At 37.8% G+C, this 23,693-nt stretch overlaps 1 protein-coding gene across 2 annotated transcripts; it reads right to left on the bottom strand.

Moving 5' to 3' along the window:
- Nucleotides 1-159: 159 nt before the first annotated feature.
- LOC139984878 (mdm2-binding protein-like) lies at nucleotides 160-20,625 on the bottom strand. 2 transcript variants are annotated; one of them, XM_071998993.1, is made up of 18 exons: nucleotides 20,483-20,625; nucleotides 18,870-19,009; nucleotides 17,384-17,537; nucleotides 16,690-16,748; nucleotides 15,046-15,317; nucleotides 13,059-13,160; nucleotides 12,546-12,640; nucleotides 10,571-10,773; nucleotides 9,263-9,430; nucleotides 7,639-7,761; nucleotides 6,965-7,132; nucleotides 6,183-6,311; nucleotides 5,650-5,866; nucleotides 4,196-4,361; nucleotides 3,634-3,734; nucleotides 2,425-2,902; nucleotides 1,459-1,572; nucleotides 160-849 (listed from the first exon to the last, which is right to left on the bottom strand). In XM_071998993.1, exons 2-18 carry the CDS (start codon nucleotides 18,946-18,948, stop codon nucleotides 745-747), a joined length of 2,733 nt encoding a protein of 910 aa, XP_071855094.1. In that variant the 5' UTR covers nucleotides 18,949-19,009; nucleotides 20,483-20,625; the 3' UTR covers nucleotides 160-744. The 2 variants fall into 2 exon arrangements, with proteins under 2 accessions (XP_071855094.1, XP_071855093.1); XM_071998992.1 differs by lacking the exon at nucleotides 20,483-20,625 and adding an exon at nucleotides 19,996-20,031 and having other exon boundaries at nucleotides 18,870-18,981.
- Nucleotides 20,626-23,693: the final 3,068 nt, after the last annotated feature.

Genomic DNA, 23,693 nt, shown 5'->3' with positions numbered 1-23,693 from the left:
TGTGTGTATATGTATATGTATATATGCATATGCATATATATATATATATATATATATATATATATATATATATATAGATATAGATATATATATATATATATATATATATGTATATATATATATATATGTATGTATATGTTTATATATAGATATAGATATATAAAAGTGATAACCATATATATAGACAAAAGTGATACCATATGTATATATAGATTACAGTGATAACATAAAAGTGTTTCACACATGTACACAGCTATAACTTGTATCTCATTTAAGATTTAACAATGTTATTAATATCAACTTAATTCAGACAATTATAACTGCACTTGTGAAATAAAATTGATGTCATTTTGGTTCAAACCATTGGTATGCTGATATAATAATGGCTCACCAGTACAGCATGTTCATTATTTCAAATAGTGGAACCAAGATAATCAAGATGGGTCCAGAAGAGAGTTACTATAGTCTTTAAAAATTGAGCCCAAGATCTCATCATTGATCATAACAATGACTGTCCATCCTCCCCTCCCCCACCCCTCCCAACCATCCTCCACCTTCTTAAATAGTTCAGGAACACTTTTGTAAATTGCATTGCTATAGCCCAAATTTTCCTAAAATCACTCAATTCCTGCCTTTTTGAATTATGTGATATGAAAACAGTTTGGTTTCTTCATCAGACGTACTTCACTCAATGTGGCAGAATTGGACCATAGCTATATCTGTGACACCTTTCCATCCAAAACACTAAAGTGTGTTTTTATCTCTCAATTCAAATTTAACAACAAAGTCAGCATTGTCTTGAGCAATTTGTTCCATCTCTTTGTACAGGTGTCGAGAACTCTTCAAATCCTGGTGGACCAAAAATAATGAAAAAATTAGTTTTTCTAATCCCTGCGATTGAATGCATTGAAACTTGACAAACATCAAGAAAAAATAGGTGAGATCCACTATAAGGGAAAAAAACCTCTTTATAAAGCAGGCGCGTAGCGAGGAATTTGCCAAGGGAGGGGTGATCCTGTAGGTAAATTATCAGAGCCGTAGATTCGGCATTGGAAACTATCTAAGCGTAGGGCCACCATGGGTTGGCGTGAAGCGCAGTAGAAAATTTTGGCTGAAGATGCCTCCCAGATCGCTGGAAATGGCACTTCCCAGACCATGCAAGTTGCATCTAAGCATTTTCTCTTTGAAATTACTAGCGATATCATAAAAACGTACAATAAAAATATGCTGATGCCCCCTCCCCCCCTTGGCTACGCGCCTGTTATAAAGGTTCCTGTCTTGAGATTTCATTGCCCTCAACCAACACAATCAGGTTTTATTTGTCATGGCCGATCCTTACACCAAGTTCAACACTTGACATAGATTGTTTACAAGCTTTTCAGACTTAAACCTCCTTCGAAATAAGAACTTCCATTGAGCAGCTAAACATTGCATCACATCTAAATCATTGCAGCTTACCTTTACATAACTCTTTGAGAGGTCGTATAATCTGGTAAAGCATTTCTTGTAGTAGCTGTGAGCTTCATCCAACCCTTTTGACGCAAGAACTTTACTAACTATCTCCATCAGTTTCTGAGAATAAGAAATAACAAACACATGTAAACTGTTTGGTTTGCTGTAAAGTAGTTCTTCAGTGATGATATATAAAATAACAAGAACTTGGTTTATGAAATAACAATCATACTTTTGTAATCTTTATTACCACTCTATTAATCTAATGTAAATGGATCAGACAACTGTCATACCACAGAACTACTATACTTCACATAGAAGTTCCTTCCAGCTTGTCTCTTGCAGCAATTTGAGGACCAATAGCTCACCCAAAGCAAACAGGAATCTTGAATATATTCTAATAAAATAAAACATGGTCCATGCAACAGTTTTTTGCTGCTCAACCGTACTGCTAGGAAGTCACAACACTTAACAGTGCCTGTCTACAGATCTACAGAAGCATAATGCATTTTCAAGTTGCCAAGAGTTTAACTGCACAAGAGCACAACTCCTAGGATGTAACCGAAATTGTCATTGATCAGTATAAGGTTACCGCTAGGCTTAACCACAATTGCCCTTTTGTGAATATATAAAATGTCTGCCACTTGAATATATCCCTTCTAACGCTGCCAAAATAATACATAACTGACCTTGAACCTCAGCAGATCCAAGAAATGTATGCAATATAACATCCCAAAGTTCAACCAAGCAAACATTTGGAAGGTACCATGTTTACAACATACAACAGTTTAACCTTCAATGACTTTTGTCTTCCATAAGAACCAATGAGGTTCTCTTACTTAATCAAATTGACATACCACATACCTTTTCAAACAGACTCATAATCGAACCTATTAACTTTTAAAAAGAAAAACCATATATTGACCTTAATTAGCTTTGAGCTGTACAAACTACATCTGTGATGTTTCTTACTCTTTTATGCTTCTCTGATCGAGGCACTAGTCCTGCCGCCCTTTTGTTTCTCTCCTTGGCTGTTGCTAAGGATTTTCTCCTTATATTTGATGGAATGCTAGGTTGTTTCCTTGGTGATGAATTCCCTTTGTATGGGCTCGAGTTAGACTGTACCCGAGGAGGAGGATGAGGAGGAGCTCTCCTAAGATTACTTCTCCCGGCACAAAATACACTACCGTTCTTGCTCTGACCAGTTTCAGTCTTTGTTGGTGTTTCCAGTCTCTTAGATCTTCGAGGAGTTTCATCATTTTTCACTTTCTTTGGGGTCGAAAATCTGTCTGATTTTGTTGGAGTAGATACAAGATTCTGATCAATCCCTTTAAGAGGACTTTGTAGTCTCATAGACTTTCTTGGAGTTACCGTTAGCAGCTCTCCTTGGTGTTCTTGTTTCCTCGCTGTAACACTGGAGTTGATCCCATGATCCCTACTTCCCTTAATCCTATAAAAAACAAAAAACAAGAAGTTTCTAGACTGGTTCTGTTTGATCAAGATATTAACAATTCAACAAACTGCAATATCATACAGAACCATTCACAAAACTTTCCCACACTTTAAATTCCTGTCCACAATTTGATCAGTCTGTTTTGGTTTCATACCATCACCACCTTCAAAGTTATAAGAAAATGACATAGACTAATCTGAGAGTAAATTTCAACTTCAAATGATGATTAATTTGTAAATGAAACTCTTTTGACATAAGGCCGGGCACAATGGTAATACTTCTGGTTTGTGAAGTACACAGTTGTTCCATGAGTCAGACATTTTCATTTTTGCCAGACCAGTTGTTCTTAATGAAAGTTCACAAGCATACATTAATCAAACATTCTTTGAAATATATCGTCTTCATGCAAAGTGTGACTTAAATACTTCCCAACGAGCCTTCAGTAGAAAGAACTGAAATCTCATGGGTTGAACAGGGCTGACATTAAACTAATTTACAGATCACCTATCAGACAACCACTGCCATTGACAAATTTGGTCATCAGTGGTCATCAGTGGGCTTGTCTTGCTAATTTCCATAAACTTGTTCCACAACTGGTGTCACTTTGATGTTCCAGCAGCAACAAAACAAAGAAACTGACAAGCTACCAGTGAATTTACAGAGACTTCATGAATGGATGTCTCAGGTTGAGATTAAGGATGTTACATGGATCTTTCTTAGAGTCTTACCGCTTCCTGGGAGTGGCTCCACTGTTTGAGTGCCGAGGCCGCTTTAAACGTCTGGGAGACTTGCTGTTACATCTTACTTTAGGTTTCCTCGGTGTGGGAACCTGATGAAGATTGTATTCAGCTGGTTGTTATTGTTAACAGAAGCCAGTTTTCATTAAGTCTGATATGATCGATTACAAGGTCAAAGCCTCATTTTCATCAAACAGTCTCATCAAACATAGTCACAGTCTCATCAAACAGTCTCATCAAACATAGCCTCAGTCTCATCAAACATAGCCTCAGTCTCATCAAACAGTCTCATCAAACATAGTCTCAGTCTCATCAAACAGTCTCATCAAGTTTAGTCTCAGTCTCACCAAACATATTCTCAGTCTCATCAAAACATATTAGTTTCACTCTCATCAAATCAGAACATTCAATAAGAACTAACATAAGGAATATGTGTAAATCCTTTCAGTTTAGAAACTACTTTATAATAACTTCATATTACCCAATATTCTTTTATTCCCTTAAAATAGTTTTAATTTTACTATTAACATGAGTGTTGACTCATGGGATTTACCTTTCTCTTAGATGTTGCCTTGGTGACACTTGCCCCTCTCTGTAGTTTAATCACAGATGTTGTGGCATTGTGTGAGCAAGTAGAAGCAGTTTCCATGGTAACAACTCTCAGAATTAAACGAGCCATTCTTGTATCGGTGTCCATGGCCTCCTGGTCTATGCAGTAACTGATAAATGAATACAAAATATTTAAATCTGATAAATGAATACAAAATATGTTAAATCCCAAGAGAGGAAGATGCCAAAGATAACATACTCATGTCATATATAAGGAGTGTACAGAGACATTGTACAAGGTTCCTTGTACTTCATGAGCTTAGTTTAATGAACATGAAGAAGCCAGCATAATGGACATGTCACTTGGTTCCAACCTGTACACATAATAATTATACTGAAGCACCAAAGTTAAATGTTTCATGTTGGACAATATATAATATATTTTACTACATTACATTGACCCTATATAGAGTCTGTGGGCTGTTAAATATGGCAAACAATTCATTTGGTGGCCACAACCTCTGAAATAATCAAATACGAGGCAATTCTACAGATTTTGAAATATGAACCAATACTGCAGGACAGTAAATTTGATACTTAAAGAATGATCCAAATGCAAACAGATCTTCTGACTGATATTAAAGGAGGCTTATGTTGTACTCTCATTCTGTACCCTTCTAATGTTGTACTATTATTCTGTACCCTACTTGCGTTGTTCTATTATTCTGTACCCTTCTTATGTTGTACTCTCATTCTTTTCCCTTCTTATGTTGTACTCTTATTCTGTACCCTTCTTATGTTGTACTATTATTCTGTACCCTTCTTGTGTTGCACTCTTATTCTGTACCCTTCTTATGTGGTACTCTCATTCTGTACCCTTCTTATGGTGTGCTCTTATTCTGCACCCTTCCTATGTTGTACTATTATTCTGTACCCTTCTTATGTTGTACTATTATTCTGTACCCTTCTTATGTTGAACTCTCATTCTGTACCCTTCTTATGTTGTACTATTACTCTGTACCCTTCTTATGTTGTACTATTATTCTGTACCCTTCTTATGTTGTACTATTATTCTGTACCCTTCTTATGTTGTACTCTCATTCTGTACCCTTCTTATGTTGTACTATTATTCTGTACCCTTCTTATGTTGTACTATTATTCTGTACCCTTCTTATGTTGTACTCTCATTCTGTACCCTTCTTATGTTGTACTCTCATTCTGTACCCTTCTTATGTTGTACTAATATTCTGTACCCTTCTTATGTTGTACTATTATTCTGTACCCTTCTTATGTTGTATTCTCATTCTGTACCCTTCTTATGTTTTACTATTATTCTGTACCCTTCTTATGATCTAATCTCATTCTGTACCCTTTTTATGTTGTACTTTCATTCTTTACCCTTCTTATGTTGTACTCTTATAAGTGGAAGATAATAGCTGTTCCTTTTGAGTTACTTACTGAAATCCTGGTAAATTGTATTTCAAAGATTCTGGAAATTCTAGATTCTTCAACTCTTCTTCCTGCAGGTTTGGCCGAGTTCTGTGCTTTGATGGAGTACTTGTGTGTGACTGGGATCTTGTTGCTATGCCAATGGGAGAGAAATCCTGACCAATTGGCAGTCCACTGGGATGGAAATGCTTGAGAAACTCAGAAGCATTGAGCTGGAGAGTTATAGCTGCAAAGGGAGATTATATTAAACATGAACCACCTTTACCATATTTTAGTCAACTTTGTGTTATATAACTATAGCAGCAGTTCAGCAGTGAAATTGCAGGAATGTCTACTACCTCAATGCTATGAACTTTACATATCACCATGGTGATTTATGAAAACCATTTGCATAGACATCCTCTGCATTTTTTGCTTGCATCCACCCACATCCAAATAGAGTTAACAATAACTGCTGTCGATGACCAAATGTGACATGCAATGTTCCTTCACAACATTGTTTGACAGGTCTAAGAGATGTTCACTGAGAGTGAGTTACTTACTATCATGAATAGGAGGCGGTACCATCATCCCAGCCAGCTGAACTTCCTGCATCTCTCGTTTCCTCTTCTCTCTAGCTTGCTCTCCGTTAACGAGAGCTAAACGCTCCAATACCAACTCTGTGTCAAGAACTAATGGAACGAAAAGCAGCCACAACTTAAACTTTGCTTGTCTTCTGAAAATCACTCTAAAAACTTTTTCATTGCCAGAACCATCTGGTTGTTAGTTGGTTACTAGTGGGTGGACGATGAATAACACTCATCATTTGGTGGGTTACTAGTGGTAGACACCTTACACTCACCATTTGGTGGGTTACTAGTGGTAGACACTTTACACTCACCATTTGTTGGTTTACTAGTGGTAGACACCTTACACTCATCATTTGGTGGGTTACTAGTGGTAGACACCTTACACTCATCATTTGGTGGGTTACTAGTGGTAGACACCTTACACTCACCACTTGGTGGGTTACTAGTGGTAGACACCTAACACTCACCACTTGGTGGATTACTAGTGGTAGACACCTAACACTCACCATTTGGTGGGTTACTAGTGGTAGACACCTAACACTCATCATTTGGTGGGTTACTAGTGGTAGACACCTAACACTCACCATTTGGTGGGTTGCTAGTGGTTACACAAAGATAACACTCATCATTTGGTGGGTTACTAGTGGTAGACACCTAACACTCACCATTTGGTGGGTTACTAGTGGTAGACAAAACTTACTCTCACCATCTGGTTGTTAGTTGGTTTCTAGTAGTTAGGCAAAGATAACACTCACCATCTGGTGGGTTGCTGGTGGTTAGACTGGGGAATATATCTCCAAAGAAACCAATAGAATTCATCAGAAAGGGTGAATAACGGAAAAGCTTTACATGTATAAGGAGTTGAAGTATTATCAGCTCTAGATGAGTTATGGGACGTGTGTAACCTCTTCTCCGTCTTCTAGCTGAGGAAGGAAAGGATATTGAAGGCATCAAACATATAACTAGCAGATTTCTGCTGCACTATTTTGTTATGCAGTCACCCTGTCATCACACAACTTTCCAGAGGGAGTTTTCAAGTTGCAAATACTCTTAAACATATATAGTAAACTGAGAAAGTCTACTCTTATAGAGTAACTAGTAATATGAAGGGATAAATCTTGGGCACTATAGCAATCATTAAAAGCATAGTTCATGTCATAAACAAATCAAACAGAAGGAGGAACAGAAGGAAACCCTAAGTGATTCGATTTAAAATCAAGTATTGCGGTCATTACAACATAAAAAAGGGTTCTTTCCAATGACAGACACTTTCAGAGCAACTTCTGTACTCAGTGTCTGGTAACAGACTTAAGGGTCTCTTTTGCAGACCGTCGAACTCAAGGCTCAGTCTAAGAGAGAGCAAGCAGGGTGTTAAAATGTCATAATTATTGTTATTAAATGATAGGAGATATTACCAAATCACACATACCTTTCAAAATTAATACTGCACCTATATTGTAAAACTGCAAATGTTCTAGGAATTCCCACAAAACCTGTTCACAGACCACAGGTATCCTCTTTGGAAGCTGATTTACAACACCAACATGACTTCCTAGAATAGAATAGAATATAATGACACATACCATTATCATGACCAACAACGTCCAATTTACTTCACAATAGTCATTACACAAATTTACACAATACACAAATTTACACAATTTACACAATACACAAATTTACACAATACACAATTAACACAATACACAAATTTACACAATACACAATTTACACAATACACAAATTTACACAATTTACACAAATTTACACAATATACAATTTACACAATACACGAATTTACACAATACACAAATTACACAATACACAAATTACACAATAGGCATTGTAATAACTTCTATGTCATAACTGCAATCCCTGATAACAATTTTACTGAAATAGCATTTTGTTTCAATAGTAAGAATAAAATTTGATAATCAATATCACGCAACACTTAGGGTAGAAGAATTAATGACTTGCAACAAAAAGACTATGTTTTGTGAAAAATATAAATATCAAGGAAATAGTGACGAGAAGGAAGATTTGCATAGAACATAAACCAGTTACTTAACACTGGACAAAACTTCCATAAAAAATCAAGCCAAATATGACAGAAATACATGGTAATATGGTATGCTCTTGAGACATCACAATATTTATGTAACCGTTTCTATTGAACCTAAGAAGACTCCAGCTAGCATGTAACTGTTCTATGTAACCTAAGAAGACTCCAGCTAGCATGTAACTGTTCTATGTAACCTAAGAAGACTCCAGCTAGCATGTAACTGTTCTATGTAACCTAAGAAGACTCCAGCTAGCATGTAACTGTTCTATGTAACCTAAGAAGACTCCAGCTAGCATGTAACTGTTCTATGTAACCTAAGAAGACTCCAGCGAGAATGTAACTGTTCTATGTAACCTAAGAAGACTCCAGCTAGCATGTAACTGTTCTATGTAACCTAAGAAGACTCCAGCTAGCATGTAACTATTCTATGTAACCTAAGAAGACTCCAGCTAGCATGTAACTGTTCTATGTAACCTAAGAAGACTCCAGCTAGCCAATGAGAATCATAACGAGAAATGATTCAGTGTTTAAAAGCTCAAACACAAAACTAGTTTGTCGCAGTAATTTTGAGTTTGCCTGTTTTATAAAAACTGCCAGACATGTTTGCTTTAGTGCCTGAGCAGCATCTGTTTTGCAATGACAATGTAATACCAGATACTTCATGGCATGATCCTTTCAAAACTGATCAACCTTAAATGACTCAAAGTGGAATACTATTGATAGTGTCTTGCAATGCATATGTGTTTAATTACTGTGCTAAATCATATTTGACATATTAAAAGTTGAGACATGGATAGAATTTATATCCCACAAAATAAATGGCAATATAATACAATATAATATACAATACAATATAATATACAACATAATATACAATACAATATACAATACACTACACTATACAATACACTATACAATACAATATACAATACAATAAACAATACAATATACGATACAATACAATATAATATAATACAATATAATATCTTACCAGGAGTCCTGAAGCACCCGAGGCTGGTCATCTCTGCAATCTTTGCAGGAACTGCTCCGTTTAGCTTCTTCAAAGGCACAAAGGACTGTACAATGCACTGACCGGATGGACCAAGGTATAGAAGCAAATACTGAGATCCATGTTTAGCTCTCATCTTGATTTCTGGAACTAAAAAGTCAATTCTCAAGATAAGAGTAATTAAAATAATTGTGACATCTTCATTACCACAATAGATTCTTAGACGGTGTTGATATAAACACTTTAAACCGCCAATAGTGGTATTACATCCTATAAACCATTTAACATCCACTTTATTCAATGGCAGTTACACAGCACTTAAAATGGAAACATACATACAGTAGGAAATATTTTCTATTTACGATAAATGATGATTAAGTAAAAGGATTGTAAGAACAGCTGCTCATGTTCAGGATGAATTTGATGATAAAGTTAAAGGAGTGTATTAAGAACAGCTGCTCATGTTCAGGATGACTTTTTGCAGTCCTTATATTTCAGGGTGCAACAAACAATTTTAGTTTCTATGGCTATTCTAGTTTTGTGTTTGTTTATTAAATAAGCTAATTTCGTAAAGGGTCCTGTAAGACTCATTGATAAAGTCACCTTCTCAGACCAATACAAAATGCTATTCTCTTTACTTTGTAAAACAGAGCATGTTTGGACGACATGCAGCGGCAAGTTGTCCTTGATTAATTCTTTCATTGCAAGTATGTTTCATGAGACCATAACCTCTCTTTACTCAGTCTCTTGTATTATTGTGAGTTATTTCTAGAGAATTCACCTAATGGTCTCTTTGCTAGACTAAGTAGTCCAATCATTTCAACCGATGAGTCGCTGATGGTTAAAGGGTCACAAAGCAAAAAAAGGTATCTAGAAAATATTTTGGACATATAGTAGTGACATTTATCAGTCTACACCAAATAAATGCAGAGATTCTCAAACTGTTCAATACATTTGACTCAATAAACTCCTATACTGATAGAAACCATACATTGGTAAGTTGCCTACCAGCATATTGCTCGATATGTGAAGAATCGCTTACTGCCTTTAGCTCTATTCATATCACAAACAAATCTTCAGCTTTCATTATCAGACTATGTTGCATTACTCTTTTCTTTTCATTTATAATTTCTTCTCGCCAGTTTATTTATATTTTCAGTGAGGAATAATTATATCATTGACATTATGAACATTGTTTTACAGTAAACCAAACTATAGATCATCTAAAAATTCAAATATTGAATGAATGATCTGGCAAAAAGTAAGAAACACAGTAGGTCTACTACTAACCAGAAAAATCAAGTGAGTTGTTAGCCAGCTGCTGCTTCCAATCAGAGGTTCCCAGCCCAGCAGAAGCACAGGTTGGAAGGCGTTTAGTACAGGTTATATATGGAAGTTCTAACACTATGGCAATCTTTCTGCCCACTCTCGTAGACTTTAGCCATGATAAAAATTGAAAGGACCTGGGAAGAATACCATCAGCTGGTAAAGATCTGGATGACACAGTTAATAGAAACAATATATAAACAATGGAAAGACAGTAACATTACTATCAGAGTTGTACTACCACTGGCATACACAAACAGTATGGTGTAGTGTATGACTGGTATACACAATCAGTATGGTGTAGTCTATGACTAGTATACACATACTGTATGTGCAAACTATGACTGGCGTCAACATAGATTATGATGCAACTATGACTGGCGTACACATAGAGTATGTGCAAACTATGACTGCATACACATAGAATATGGTGCAAACTATGACTGACATACACATAGAGTACTGTGCAAACTATGACTGGCGTCAACATAGATTATGGTGCAACTATGACTGGCGTACACATAGAGTATGTGCAAACTATGACTGCATACACATAGAATATGGTGCAAACTATGACTGACATACACATAGAGTACTGTGCAAACTATGACTGGCATACACATAGAGTATTATGCAAACTATGACTGGCAAAAACATAGAATAATGTGCAAATATGACTGGCATACACATAGAGTATTGTGCAAACTATGACTGGCATAATAGTATTGTGCAAACTATTAGTGGCATACACATACAGTATGGTGCCAACTATGACTGGCATAAACATAGAGTATGTGCAAACTATGACTGGCGTACACATAGAGTATGGTGTAGTCTATGACTGGTATACACAGTATGGTGCAGAATATGACTGACATACACACAGTATGGTGCAGACTTGGTATACACACAACATGGTGCAGAATTTGGTATACACACAGTATGGTGTGGATTATGACTGGCATATACAAACTGTGTTGCATTCTATGATTGGCATACACAGTTTAGTGTACTTTTACATGGAGATATCAAACTTTTTGAAAACATCCAAACAGTCTTCCTTTTCAACAGACACCTACACATAGGCTCCAAGTATTCAACTTGTCAAACATAAAGTGGGTGTTGTACATCCAAAGACAGCTGTGTCCACTCCTTCCAGCACAATTAGACCCAAGTGGCTGTTTGGATCTTTAATGTCAGAACACCCACACTCACACACCAACTTTAACTACACCCACACTCACACACCAACTTTAACTACACCCACACTCACACACCAACTATAACTACACCCACACTCACACACCAACTATAACTACACCCACACTCACACACCAACTTTAACTACACCCACACACACACACCAACTTTAACTACACCCAAACGTACACCCAAACTTTAACTACACCTACACTTACACACCAACTTTAACAACACCCACACTCACACACCAACTTTAACTACACCCACACTCACACACCAACTTTAACTACACCCACACTCACACACCAACTTTAACTACACCCACACTCACACACCAACTTAAACTACACCCACACTCACACACCAACTTTAACTACACCCACACTCACACACCAACTTTAACTACACCCAAACTCACACACCAACTTTAACTACACCCACAATCACACACCAACTTTAACTACACCCACTCACACACCAACATTAACTACATACTGTAGGTAATCAATTGCCTTACGCCATGTGACAAAAAAAGCTGAAGGCAGTCATACTAACAACCAGCAAGCATTTCTCTGATCTGAACAGTCTTCCTAACGTATGCAGATAGGACTAAGAATTGAGATGGAAAATATGTCATATCTGTAACTTGCGATAAACAACTACTTTAAGAACATAATATAAAACACACAACACCACAAGAAACCAGATCTTTAATGATTGCTGGATGGAAGGATACAATATCATATGCTCTGACAGGAGAAAAGATCTTGGAACTTCATCCAAATTAACAATGTTGACCACCTCAATCCTGTCACTCAAGATGTGCATACCCTGTAACGATATGAACAGAATATATCAAATTAGTATTACACAGCAATTATCAGGGATGAGCCTGGGGTAAAAAAAGATCTCAGAACTTTGCGGTATAGGCTCCAGTTTGCATATGCTACAGTGTGTTAGGATAATGGTTTTTGTCCCCAAGGTAGAAAAGAAATCATTGAAATTCCGCGAATTCGCGGATAAAGCTCATGCCTGAATTAAAAGTGACAGGTTACATGGTCCAGTATATTCAAAATGAACATACCTCATAACCATGTGAAAAGCAAACTAATGGGTAGATGATATAAAGAAATGCTCATGCATTCTGTAAAATCTGACAAAAATCAGCTGATCTATCAAAGGTACAACACAAATGTTCAAGTAAGATAAAGTGATAGTTTAACGGCACATGGTACTAATTTACTGTTACCTTGACAACAGCTTTATTTCTCCTCCGTTCACATGGAGCAGCAGAACCATGCTGAGGAATACTGGATAACTGGAAACCAGGAAGAGATAATGAAGCATTGTTCTGTAGCAAGGAAATAAAAGATCATTGTTTTTGAGACAATAACTGGACCACAGTGAGTTATAAGTTCTTGATCCATGCAGTCTACACATTGTGATACCAACTGACAACTATAGGATCAGAATGAACAAATAATTATTATTATTAGTTTGCACTTTGCAGTTCTCAATGACAATCATGCACAGTTACAGCAGAGGTAGAATTAAGTGAAGATGTATACTTAACTTAGTGGCGTAATTCATTGGAATGTTATCTATAGACAGTTACAGTGGCACACAAAACTATTTAGAGAGAGCAACCTCCAGGGCCAACATATCAGGCTGTCCAGTTTCTACTTGGATACTTGTTGCCAAAGTAATGATGTGAAATATTATATCTCGCCACATTAATTCTAATTATTTTACTGAACATTGTTGCCAAATGGCTGGTGTAAGCCAGTATCAGCAAAGGCAGCTAGGGGCATTTAAGATTTCTTATAGATCAGGGCTCAATTGTCTTAAATATGAGCCCTGGTTCACGGTCGGACCAGTTACAATTCCTTATAGATCAGGGCTCAGTTGTCTTAAAAATGAGCCCTGGTTCATGGTAGGACCAGTTACAATTCCTTATATAGTAGGGCTCAATTGTCTTAAAAATGAGTTTGTAAGTTTTACTTTGAGGAATAGAAACTAGAGCACCAATGGTGCAGAAGCTCATACCTTTTCGAGCTTAAAAATGTAGGGCCCACAAAACTTTATGGCCCACCAAATTTCAGGCCATTTTTCAGATTCCACCAATTTTGGGCCCGTGAGGGATAACCCCCCCGCCCTCCTTTAGCAGAATCCTGGCCACACCACTGGCTATAATTCCTATTTTCCCCCTTTAAATCCTATTTTACCCACTCTCTCAAACAATACCACTGACCTACCCTATTAAACTTTCTCCCCTCTACCTGAGCAGACCTGAAGCACTCCTTGCCAAAATTTTGGCTGGCTGCCTACAATACCTCAGGCTCAAAGACTTCTAAGAATCGGCAAGTACTGATTGGCTATAGGGCTCTCATGCTTACAGTTCGACAGTTAATAACAACTCCCAGTCCTGCTTTAATTCCACTAACAGCCTCTGCAGAGCTTAACCACAAATGTAAACAAACACTGCAGAGACTGGGAGACAAATTAAAGGAGCTTTGGCAAAAGGTGAAGGCTCAGATTTTTTTAAACAATGGGGATTAATTGTAATTAATTAACTTTTGACCAAAAATTATTAGGCATCACCTAATTCATACACAATCCAACAATCATCAGTTCAACTTTGAATATGATCCATCAAAATCTTGAGGAGATTGAGATATTTGAAAATATTACAAAGAATGACCCCCGATGACCCCCTAAATGACATTTGACCTCAATTTTCCGAACACCCCTCGTAACTCTCATCCCGAGGAACGTTGTGACCAAGTTTCATTATAACTGGCCATACACTGTACGAACAGGAGCAATTTGAAAATATAGGGCCGCGGCCCGGGCCACAAAAGACCCCTAGTTGATCTTTGATCTCAAATTCATGAACACCCTGAAGGTAAAACTTCCATAGTACTATCGTGACAAACCCTCAACATTGTACCATGGAATCTGTAGGAGAAGAAGCATTTTGCGTATTTCCACAAAATGGCCCATTACGGCCCACATGTGACCTTTGACCCCAAATTTCGGACCATCTCTGATGGCCCTATACCCAATGGTCCTTGTGTCCAAGTTTCATGAAATTCCATCAAACACTGTGCGAGTGGGAGCGGTTTTACCAATTGTTGACGGATAGAGTGATAGACGCCGCACTGTAACAATAGCTCACTCCAGCATGCTGGTATGAGCTAATAAAACTAAAGCTAAATGTTTTGAGTCCTACAAACCTTTCCTTCTGATAATTTCAAGTTTCCTCTCCAGATGACACGTCGTCTGAGCATGAGAGTTGGTCTCTCTTGTTTGTTAAGGACGATGTTCCTCGCCTCTAGGAGAGACAACCAGTCACTGAGGACACTGCTGTGATCATTCATCTCAACAATACTGATCTGGGCACCATGCCATGCATGAAGCCGCTTCAGCGCCCCCAGAAGGGCCACATTCTGGTCAACGCTAGCAGCTGTTACATCAGGAATGTACCAAAATACATCCAACTGAAATCCTGATGGCAGAAATCAAGTTCAAAATACAGTCCTTGACACATTATAAAATGAAAGCATGGTAAGGCACGATTGACATAAGTGGAACTACATGTACGTATCATCTGCTGTTACACTACTACACAATGAGCAGAATGTTTTATGTAGGCCGGCTATGTTAGTACAGGTGCCTTAATAATACATGCTCAGAAGTATTCAAATTTGCCTTCTAAAATCCAATTGTGCTTTACAAAAAATGTCAAAAGAAGTATTAAACTAGTACTATTAGGTGTCTAGCAAATAGTGTTGGTGACCGATTTTCTGCATTGGGCTCAATGGTGCCTGAATGAACCAGAAATGCAAAATGTATTGATTTTTTGATGACTTCATTACACAAGACATCTGCTTGTTTACCAGAATAAATGTCCTGAACCACTATTTTGATTTACAATTACACTATGGCATGATAAAGACAGGGCACCGAGTCTACTGTTTGTGGCAATACGCACCTCCACCAAAACAATAAGGATCTTGTACTCATGTTTAAAAGGTTTTTAGACTTTGACCACTGGTGATCCAGATGCCCTTTGACATTAACCAAAAACCATAGTGTTCTTCTATTCAATATAACACATCCACATCCCAAGTATGAAAAGTATCTATGATTCCTAACTTGAGATATCATCTTTACAATATTTCTTATTTTAACTTTGGTGACCTTTGACCTCCACGAAAACTATACAGTAGGCTTTTTTTCAATATGACACATCTACGACATCTACTGTCTTGGGATATAGTGTTTACGATGTTTTCAGTGTATGACCTTTGGTGACATCATATGACCTTTGACCTCCACCAAAACAATAGGGAACTTCTACTCAATAAGGTGCTTCCACATGCCAAGTATGAAAGGTTACCAAGCTTCCTAACTTGAGATATTGTGTTTACAAGGTTTCACATTTTGACATACAGGTAGAGCTGGTGATCTCAGAAGAGTTTTGACCTCCATAAGAAACCATCTAGGGTTCTTCTACTTGATAGTGGACATCTACAAGCCAAGTCTGAAAACTATCCATGATTCCTATCTTGAGATATCAGGTACAAGGAAATACTTGACTTTGTTAGTAAAGAACATTGCACTTGTTCTTGGAGAAGTACAATGGTTTAATACTATAGTTAATGTTAATAGGACTAGTTGCCTAGCTCTTAAGTGCTCCTAATGATCTAGCTGTAAAGGGCTTCCTAAGAATTTAGGTAACAAGGATAAACAAAAAGTTTACCTTAAAAGTGACTGTTAATTTTCACTAATCATTCTCGGTCCAACCATGCACCCTACACCCATCCCCCTATCATCCCAAATGAATTCCATGCAGCACCGTGCACAAACATCCATACCTTTTACAGGCAACTGGTCCACCAGAGAATGCAGTGCTTCTGCAATTTGTTCCCGGACACTGGAGAGACAAATAGTAAAAACCTTTAATTTGACAAATGACACATTCAAACATGACAGAAACTAGAAAGAATACAACTGGATAAAATATTGGGAGGCCTCTCCTGTAATACCTCATTCAATCCTCAATGATTTGTTTGAGTTTATAATCAAACGACTTTGGCATCTTCAAAGCAATTTATAATCATAATAATATTTGATTTTTATATAGCGCTTTACACCAGCAATAGGTCTCAAAGCACTTTACAGATGTTATTTTACCCCTGGTCAATGATAACCTGTCCCAGAGACAATCCCTCCAGTCGGCAGCAGTTATATACTGCACCCAATGACAAGTTACCTCACAGGTACACATTTAAACCCTGGGTGAAGAGAGGCAAGTGAGATAAATCATCTTGCCCAACGTAATAAACTAGGAATGAATCGAACCAGCATTCCTTGGATCATGAGTCCGACGCCTTAGCCAATTGGCCACCACTCTCTCAAAGCATGAATTGTTCATGCTTACCTTTATATATCAGGAGATGGGTTTTGTAAAATGCTGAATCTGCTGTAAAATAATGAAGTACTTAGCATGACCAAATGCTAGAATTGGTTACAATAAATTATTGTCAGGATTGCTTCTACTGTACCTACCTCCAGTTTTCTTGGCCATGGTCATCTCCTCCGACTTTTGTCTCATCCGCACATCTTAGTGAGGACCAGGAAGTTTGGATAGAGGGCGGTGCTACATGGGCATACCAGAACCTACCATAAAATAACTTTTCTAGGAATTTGGCAAAAGGTTTTTCTAAGAAATGCAAAAAACAAAATAGTCACAATCAATGGGCAGTTTGGAATGGAAGTGTGTTTCTCTCTCATTGAATAGTATAAATCCTTTCTAGAAAACTGTCATGCATCATTACACAGTTTCTATGGCAACTTGAACATTTCGTATAGCATTTTGCGATGTGATACTGGATAAATTATTCCCTGATAAGTTTCAACACACCAAACCGCAGCAAGTATCAAGGAATACAGACACTGCCTCATAGCTTAAATGTTTGTTATTGTCAATATAAAAAAACACTTAACAATTAACTGTGACTAGAAATACCCAAATTTATAGTCAATTATTCTGATAGATTCAGAATGCAAAGAACACTTTTGGCTAGAAAAGGAATCCAAAATACTAAATAGTGACACGACAGGTCTAATTCTAAGGAACAAAGAATTACTGTAATCCTGTGATAGCAATCTGCTAAGGAACAGGAGTTCTGGTTTTCAAACAGTACATAAGCTTTAACTAACAATAGAAAGAAAAAACAACAAAGCAATCGAAAGAATTCTTGGAAGCGAGGAAAAACTGTTAGCAAAACTGCTTACAATCTACTGTAAAAAAATGCAAAGGTTATGATTATCATCGAAACCAAAAATGGTTTAAGTTGTAAAGCTTTATGTATTTTTTCTTTTGGGTTGAAATTGGCAGAACCTGGTGGAACTGTTTTCAGCCATTGGACAAACAGTATGTCGGTACCTGTAATATAATTAACTACTGTAATTAGTACAATCATGATAAACAATGATATTAAACATAGTGCAGTAAGCAAAACATTGCAAACGAAACATTATAAAATTAAATATGTGGGACACAAACACTTTCTGTACGTTCAGTAACTTCCTAATTACAAGCTAAAGTTGTAACCACTGATACATGGCTTAAAGAAAGAGTAACATCAAACAATGTCTGAATATGACATCCACTGGTCAGAAAATGCAGCTTTAATCCTAATTACTTGACATCACTAATATCTGCTCAAATAGTTACCCATGAATGAGGAATTTGTAGTGAAAAACTGTGGTGAAAGCAAGGAGATAGGAAGAAGTGGGAGGGGCAAGGGAGGGATGGGGTAACACACTGGTGATAAGTTAATGAAGAAAAATGGTTTAAAAACAATTTACTTATTGACTGAGGAAATATACATAGTAACAAACACCACACAATTAGCCAATGCATGATTTTACATATATACTGTAGATAATAACTGCAGTGCTTTGCTTACTGGTTACTAAATATAGCAACTGCTATGTTTAATACCATTGTCTTCATGTTATTTTTTACCATAGGATGCTTATTGCTTACCTTGGAACGTTTCTAGGCAGAGGAGAATCACATATTTGGGTTTTCTTTGGACGAACTGGTTAAAGTTGAGATTGTGCATAATTCTGTTTCCGTGGTGATTGCCTGGATAAAGCTGAAGTGCAGAATATAACCATGTAGAACTGTATTTCAAAGGAAAAACCAAACATAAACTGTCAGAACAGATCTAATCTTATACATTCTTTTTACCTACCTACAGTAAGTCACTAAAGTTCTTTGTCTCTTCTTCTTGACAGAAGCATGATTTGCTGAACAGCTTCAGTACTGTACCAGTTGGCACTTTAAGCATTGAGATACAATGGACAGGGATACAGTATTACAATATTACTGTTGCGTTACAAGATGGGACTCCCAGTAGACTTTCGCAGAGGGTACAGTGCAGAATATGGATGAATAGGGGACATGCAGTTGAGTCATTCTAAATTTCTTAATTTCTATGACCTTTGAGAAAACTGAAAGATACTAATGTCACATCTTATTATGCTGAAAATAATACTATTTTAGCATAAAGATTGTGAGAGCTTCCAATTTCAGTGATTATATGCACAAAAAAACCAGTGGTTACAAGATATTGCCCCTAAGCTTGAAACTAATATTATTGGATGGCTTTAACTGTGGTCAGGGTAAAAAACCATAGGTACACTGCAGTAGTTGTCTACTAACCAAGCCTACCAGACAATTCTTTTAAGGATTTGATTGAATTTGATGTCTATCAACGAAGTATCCAAATCACTCAACTGTATGCATTTTTCATAAGTGCAGTTCCTCAGAAATGCAATGATTTCAAAATATTTATTTTTCTGTGCCTACGCAACTCACAATTGAGCAGAATTTGACAACAAAATGTATGCAAGTTCTTTCATACAGTACCCCTTAATTGACACATAAATTTGTCAATAACCTTACTGTAGTGTAGGCCTAAGTATATTGGATGCTGTTTGCTATGCTCTGAGCCTCTAAGCTCAGACAGGGGAGTTCCCAGAGAGTAGTGGTATTATATTGAGGTAATTTTGGTGAGTTTTTGGGAGTAAGACTCCAAATGCCAAAAAATGTGCAAAACTGGGGGAGTCAGTTAAAAGCTTTATTAAAAAAAATGATCAGCAAATACCTGAAATGAATTCAAACTCATGAAATATGTAACTCTGCTTGACTGCAAAAAGTTTAGGTTGCCTGCTATATTGTTGCTAGTACTATTTGAAGGTGCGTCAATTACAAAGGTGCGTCAATTATGAAGCCTTTGCTATACAGTACTACTAAGTAGTACTAGGCCATAGCGTAGACTACTACTAGTACTAGGCTTACTACTACTAGCCTACTTGCACTGAAGGTAGACTAGCAGTATGAATGCCTGTCATCAAGAGCACTATTAAAATCCATAACATTCTGGGTAGGCTAGCACGAAAGTAGTGTAACTTTAAGATAACGGCTGGCCTGTAGACACAACCCAGAGCCATACGCCAATCCTTAGGCTATACATAGGCATAGCCCTAACGATGAGTTATGTGACTGTGACTCTGTGAGGTCTAGGGCCTAACTATTACTGTTGGTTGTTTCTTTGAAAAAGATCATTCAACTCTTAACTTGGCTCGACTCACGTCTGGGAAGACAGCAAAAGTGTGGCAAAAGTGTTGAACCAAATTCAACGGAAGTTCAATACAGTTGCTTTGGATGGTAACGAAGAATCCTGTGGTACGGTGCGTAATAGAAATTAACAAAGGTACGTTCGTAACCGCGGGACTTGTTTTACCTTTTTTACGAAAGCGCCGCGATAGGTAGTACCTGTGTATTACTACCAGCATACCCCGGAACTTGGGTAACCGGACAACAGCGCCCGGGATCGATTTTTCACAATGGTTCGTGTGCCATAACTGCAGATGAATTGAAAGATTTGGGATGGGAAGGTGGGGAGGGAGAGGAAGGGGCAGGAGATTGTGAATAGAATGTGGGAGATGAAAGAAAAAACCTTTGGAATAAAATTCACTTTAAGTCTGAGTAAAGGTTTCAAAATACGCTGAAAATTTATTGGTGGCGAATCAACGTAAAAAGTGCTCAATGTTTCTGCACCTGTAGTTATTTAGGTGAAATACACATCTTTTGGCCATTTACATGGTTGGCATTTTCAACTGGCAGTGTGGAAGTTTTTCCTTTTTCATATATGTCACATTGCGTGCCAAAAGAACATCCCTTCAAAGCTCAGCAGTATCATCGGGCCGGCCCAATGAAAGCCTTTTAGCAAGCTAATTTTTGTTTCTTAAAGTAGGCCTACGTTCCGTGGAGATTCTAATCGTTCAAATTATTCCGAAATTACCATAGCATTTATAAGGGCAACTTTGCAATAAAAAATTATGAAGTAATTATTACAAATTATGAATTTGTTATTAAATCATTTTTTCTAACAGCATATTGCAATATTTAGCCTCATAAGATAAATAAGTAAACCTCTAATAATGTTATTAGAGTTGAACTTTTGATGTAAATCCGCGATGACAAACTGGTACGGGCTTAGTGGACAACCTTGCATAATAACTCTAAATGGAAGTTGTGAGAAGAATAGCCGTTATTGATAACACATTCATAACTATTAGTTTGGAATCCACTTTATAAACTAGTTGCAAATTTTATTTTTAAACAGAAATGCAACATATTTCGCTGCGTTTCGCTTCCATTGAAAACATGAAAAAACAATGCATGAGTTTACTAATAAGTTTTTTAATTTTCACTCGTTGATAAAGTATATTTAAAACCGAAAGAAGGGAAAGGTAAATACAACGGGGACAAACAAACTTTGGTTCAAGTACTATAGTAGCTGTCGAATAGTTAACCGGGTAACAATCAAAGAACAGGTGCGTATCCAGGGGGGGGGGCGTTGGGGGCGCGCGCCCCCCGGGTAAGAAAAAGAGGAGAGAAAAAAAAAGAGAAGAAAAAAGGAAAAAAGAGGGGAAAAAAGAGGAGAAGGAGAGGAAGGAAGGGAAAAGAAAAAGAAGAAAGAGAGAAAAAGGAGAAAAGGAGGGAGTAAAAGAAAACGCGAAGACACCGGAGAGAGAAAGAGGAACAGTGACATCATTACAGCGCTGAAGGGTAGCCAGTGACGGATCAATGATTTCGTAAAAGTGTGACTCACCCTACCCCTTACACCGACAACTCTATTTTTTGACGTTTCCATTTTCCTCTCTCACTAATGATCTATATATGTACTATATATGGTCTATCATAACGCGTGTGTAGAATTGTGCTATGAAACCAACTGTGGCTGCATGGTCTCGAACTCGACCGTGTCGTCGGGGAACATGACGCATTTTGGGATGGGGGCGACCGCCCGCCCCCCCCCCCCCCATTCAGCATTTTTTTAAATGATATCGCTAAGTAATTTCAAAATAGAAAGTGCTTAGAGGCAACTTACAAGGCCTGGGAAGTGTCATTTCCAGCGATCTGGGAGACATTTTCGGCCAAAATTTGCTTGTACGCTTCGCGCTAACAAATGGTCCTGGGTAGTGCCATTTCCAGCGATCTGGGAGGCATTTTCGGCCAAAATTTTCTTGTACGCTTCGCGCCAACCTATGGTGGCGCTACGCTTAGATAATTTGCCTACAGGCTTCGCCCCTCCCTTGGCAAATTCCTCGCTACGCGCCTGTTCGAATTTGTAACGCAAACAGCAGATATCACATCATATCAGTGAGCATGAAAATGGCGTTCCAGGATGAAAAGCCTCAAAACTGTCCGACTTGCCTGAAAAAATAACCAAAAATTTTCGCGCGCGAAGCGCGCGTTCAACGTGTTCATGTCAATATCATATAAGCAAGCATCGATTATTATATCGCATGCCATCATGTACCGTACGGTCCGTTCAAATTGCGCAGTATTTCGCGGGATGCTAATGTAAACAACGACATGTCTCATGCAGATGTATAAAAAGCATGGAGGTCCAATTATGTCAAAACTCTCTTTTACATTATTAATGGCGAATTAGGGGCTGCACCCCCGCCGCGCAGTGGCGGAGCGTCCATACGGTCGGGGGTGGATGCCCCCCCCCCCCTGACGGACTCAAATGGACTGCTGGCGCCGTTTTCAGCTCTTTACCACTTTTTACTTATTCTAGATTATTAACTTTTTTATTGCGCTCTCATCTACTTATTGACATTTCTCACATTTTGTTGGTGTAATTTCGCGATGACACCTTATTCTTCGTTTATCTGCAAATTAGCCAGGCCCGGAAAGGGTCATTTCCGGCGATCTAGGGAGTATCTTTATTCAAAAATTTTATGTACGCTACGCGCCAACCAGTGGTGGCGCTCCGCTTAGATAGTGTCGAAAGCGCTCCTACAGACCATTCTCGCCACTCCTGACCAATACCCCTAGCTCCGCCACTGCCGCCGCGCCTCCTACGCCTATGTGTGTAGTGTTCGCTTTCGGAAATATCTGCTATTTTTTCATTTCCTTCAACCAAGTTTTATAATAGCCGTTATAAGAGGTCTTAATGTTTCTACACCAATAAATTAACTGCGTCTGAATTTTAGAAATTTCTGACCAACATTCTGCATCACACTTCCCTCTACTCGTGCAATTTTCACCGGTCTGTTAGGGGTTCAAGGAAGTTTTTCTATATTGGTTGTCCATAGATGAAATTTTTTACAACATTATGGGTATGTTTTCCGAGTGAGTTTATTCACGAGAAATGTGAATTTTCAAATTCTGAACAAATATGGGGCTTAAAACCTTGAAAAGTGGGGCTGACGGGTATTCTGGGCCGCGACGTAGAATCACCTACAAAAGCAAAGACCCACAGGAGATGCCATCAGGTCGAACATG

Source organism: Apostichopus japonicus, chromosome 17, assembly GCF_037975245.1.
Source record: "Apostichopus japonicus isolate 1M-3 chromosome 17, ASM3797524v1, whole genome shotgun sequence".
Taxonomy (NCBI): Eukaryota; Metazoa; Echinodermata; class Holothuroidea; order Aspidochirotida; family Stichopodidae; genus Apostichopus; species Apostichopus japonicus.
The sequence above is the reverse complement of the archived record's forward strand: the minus strand, read 5'-3'. Positions and strand labels throughout refer to the sequence as shown.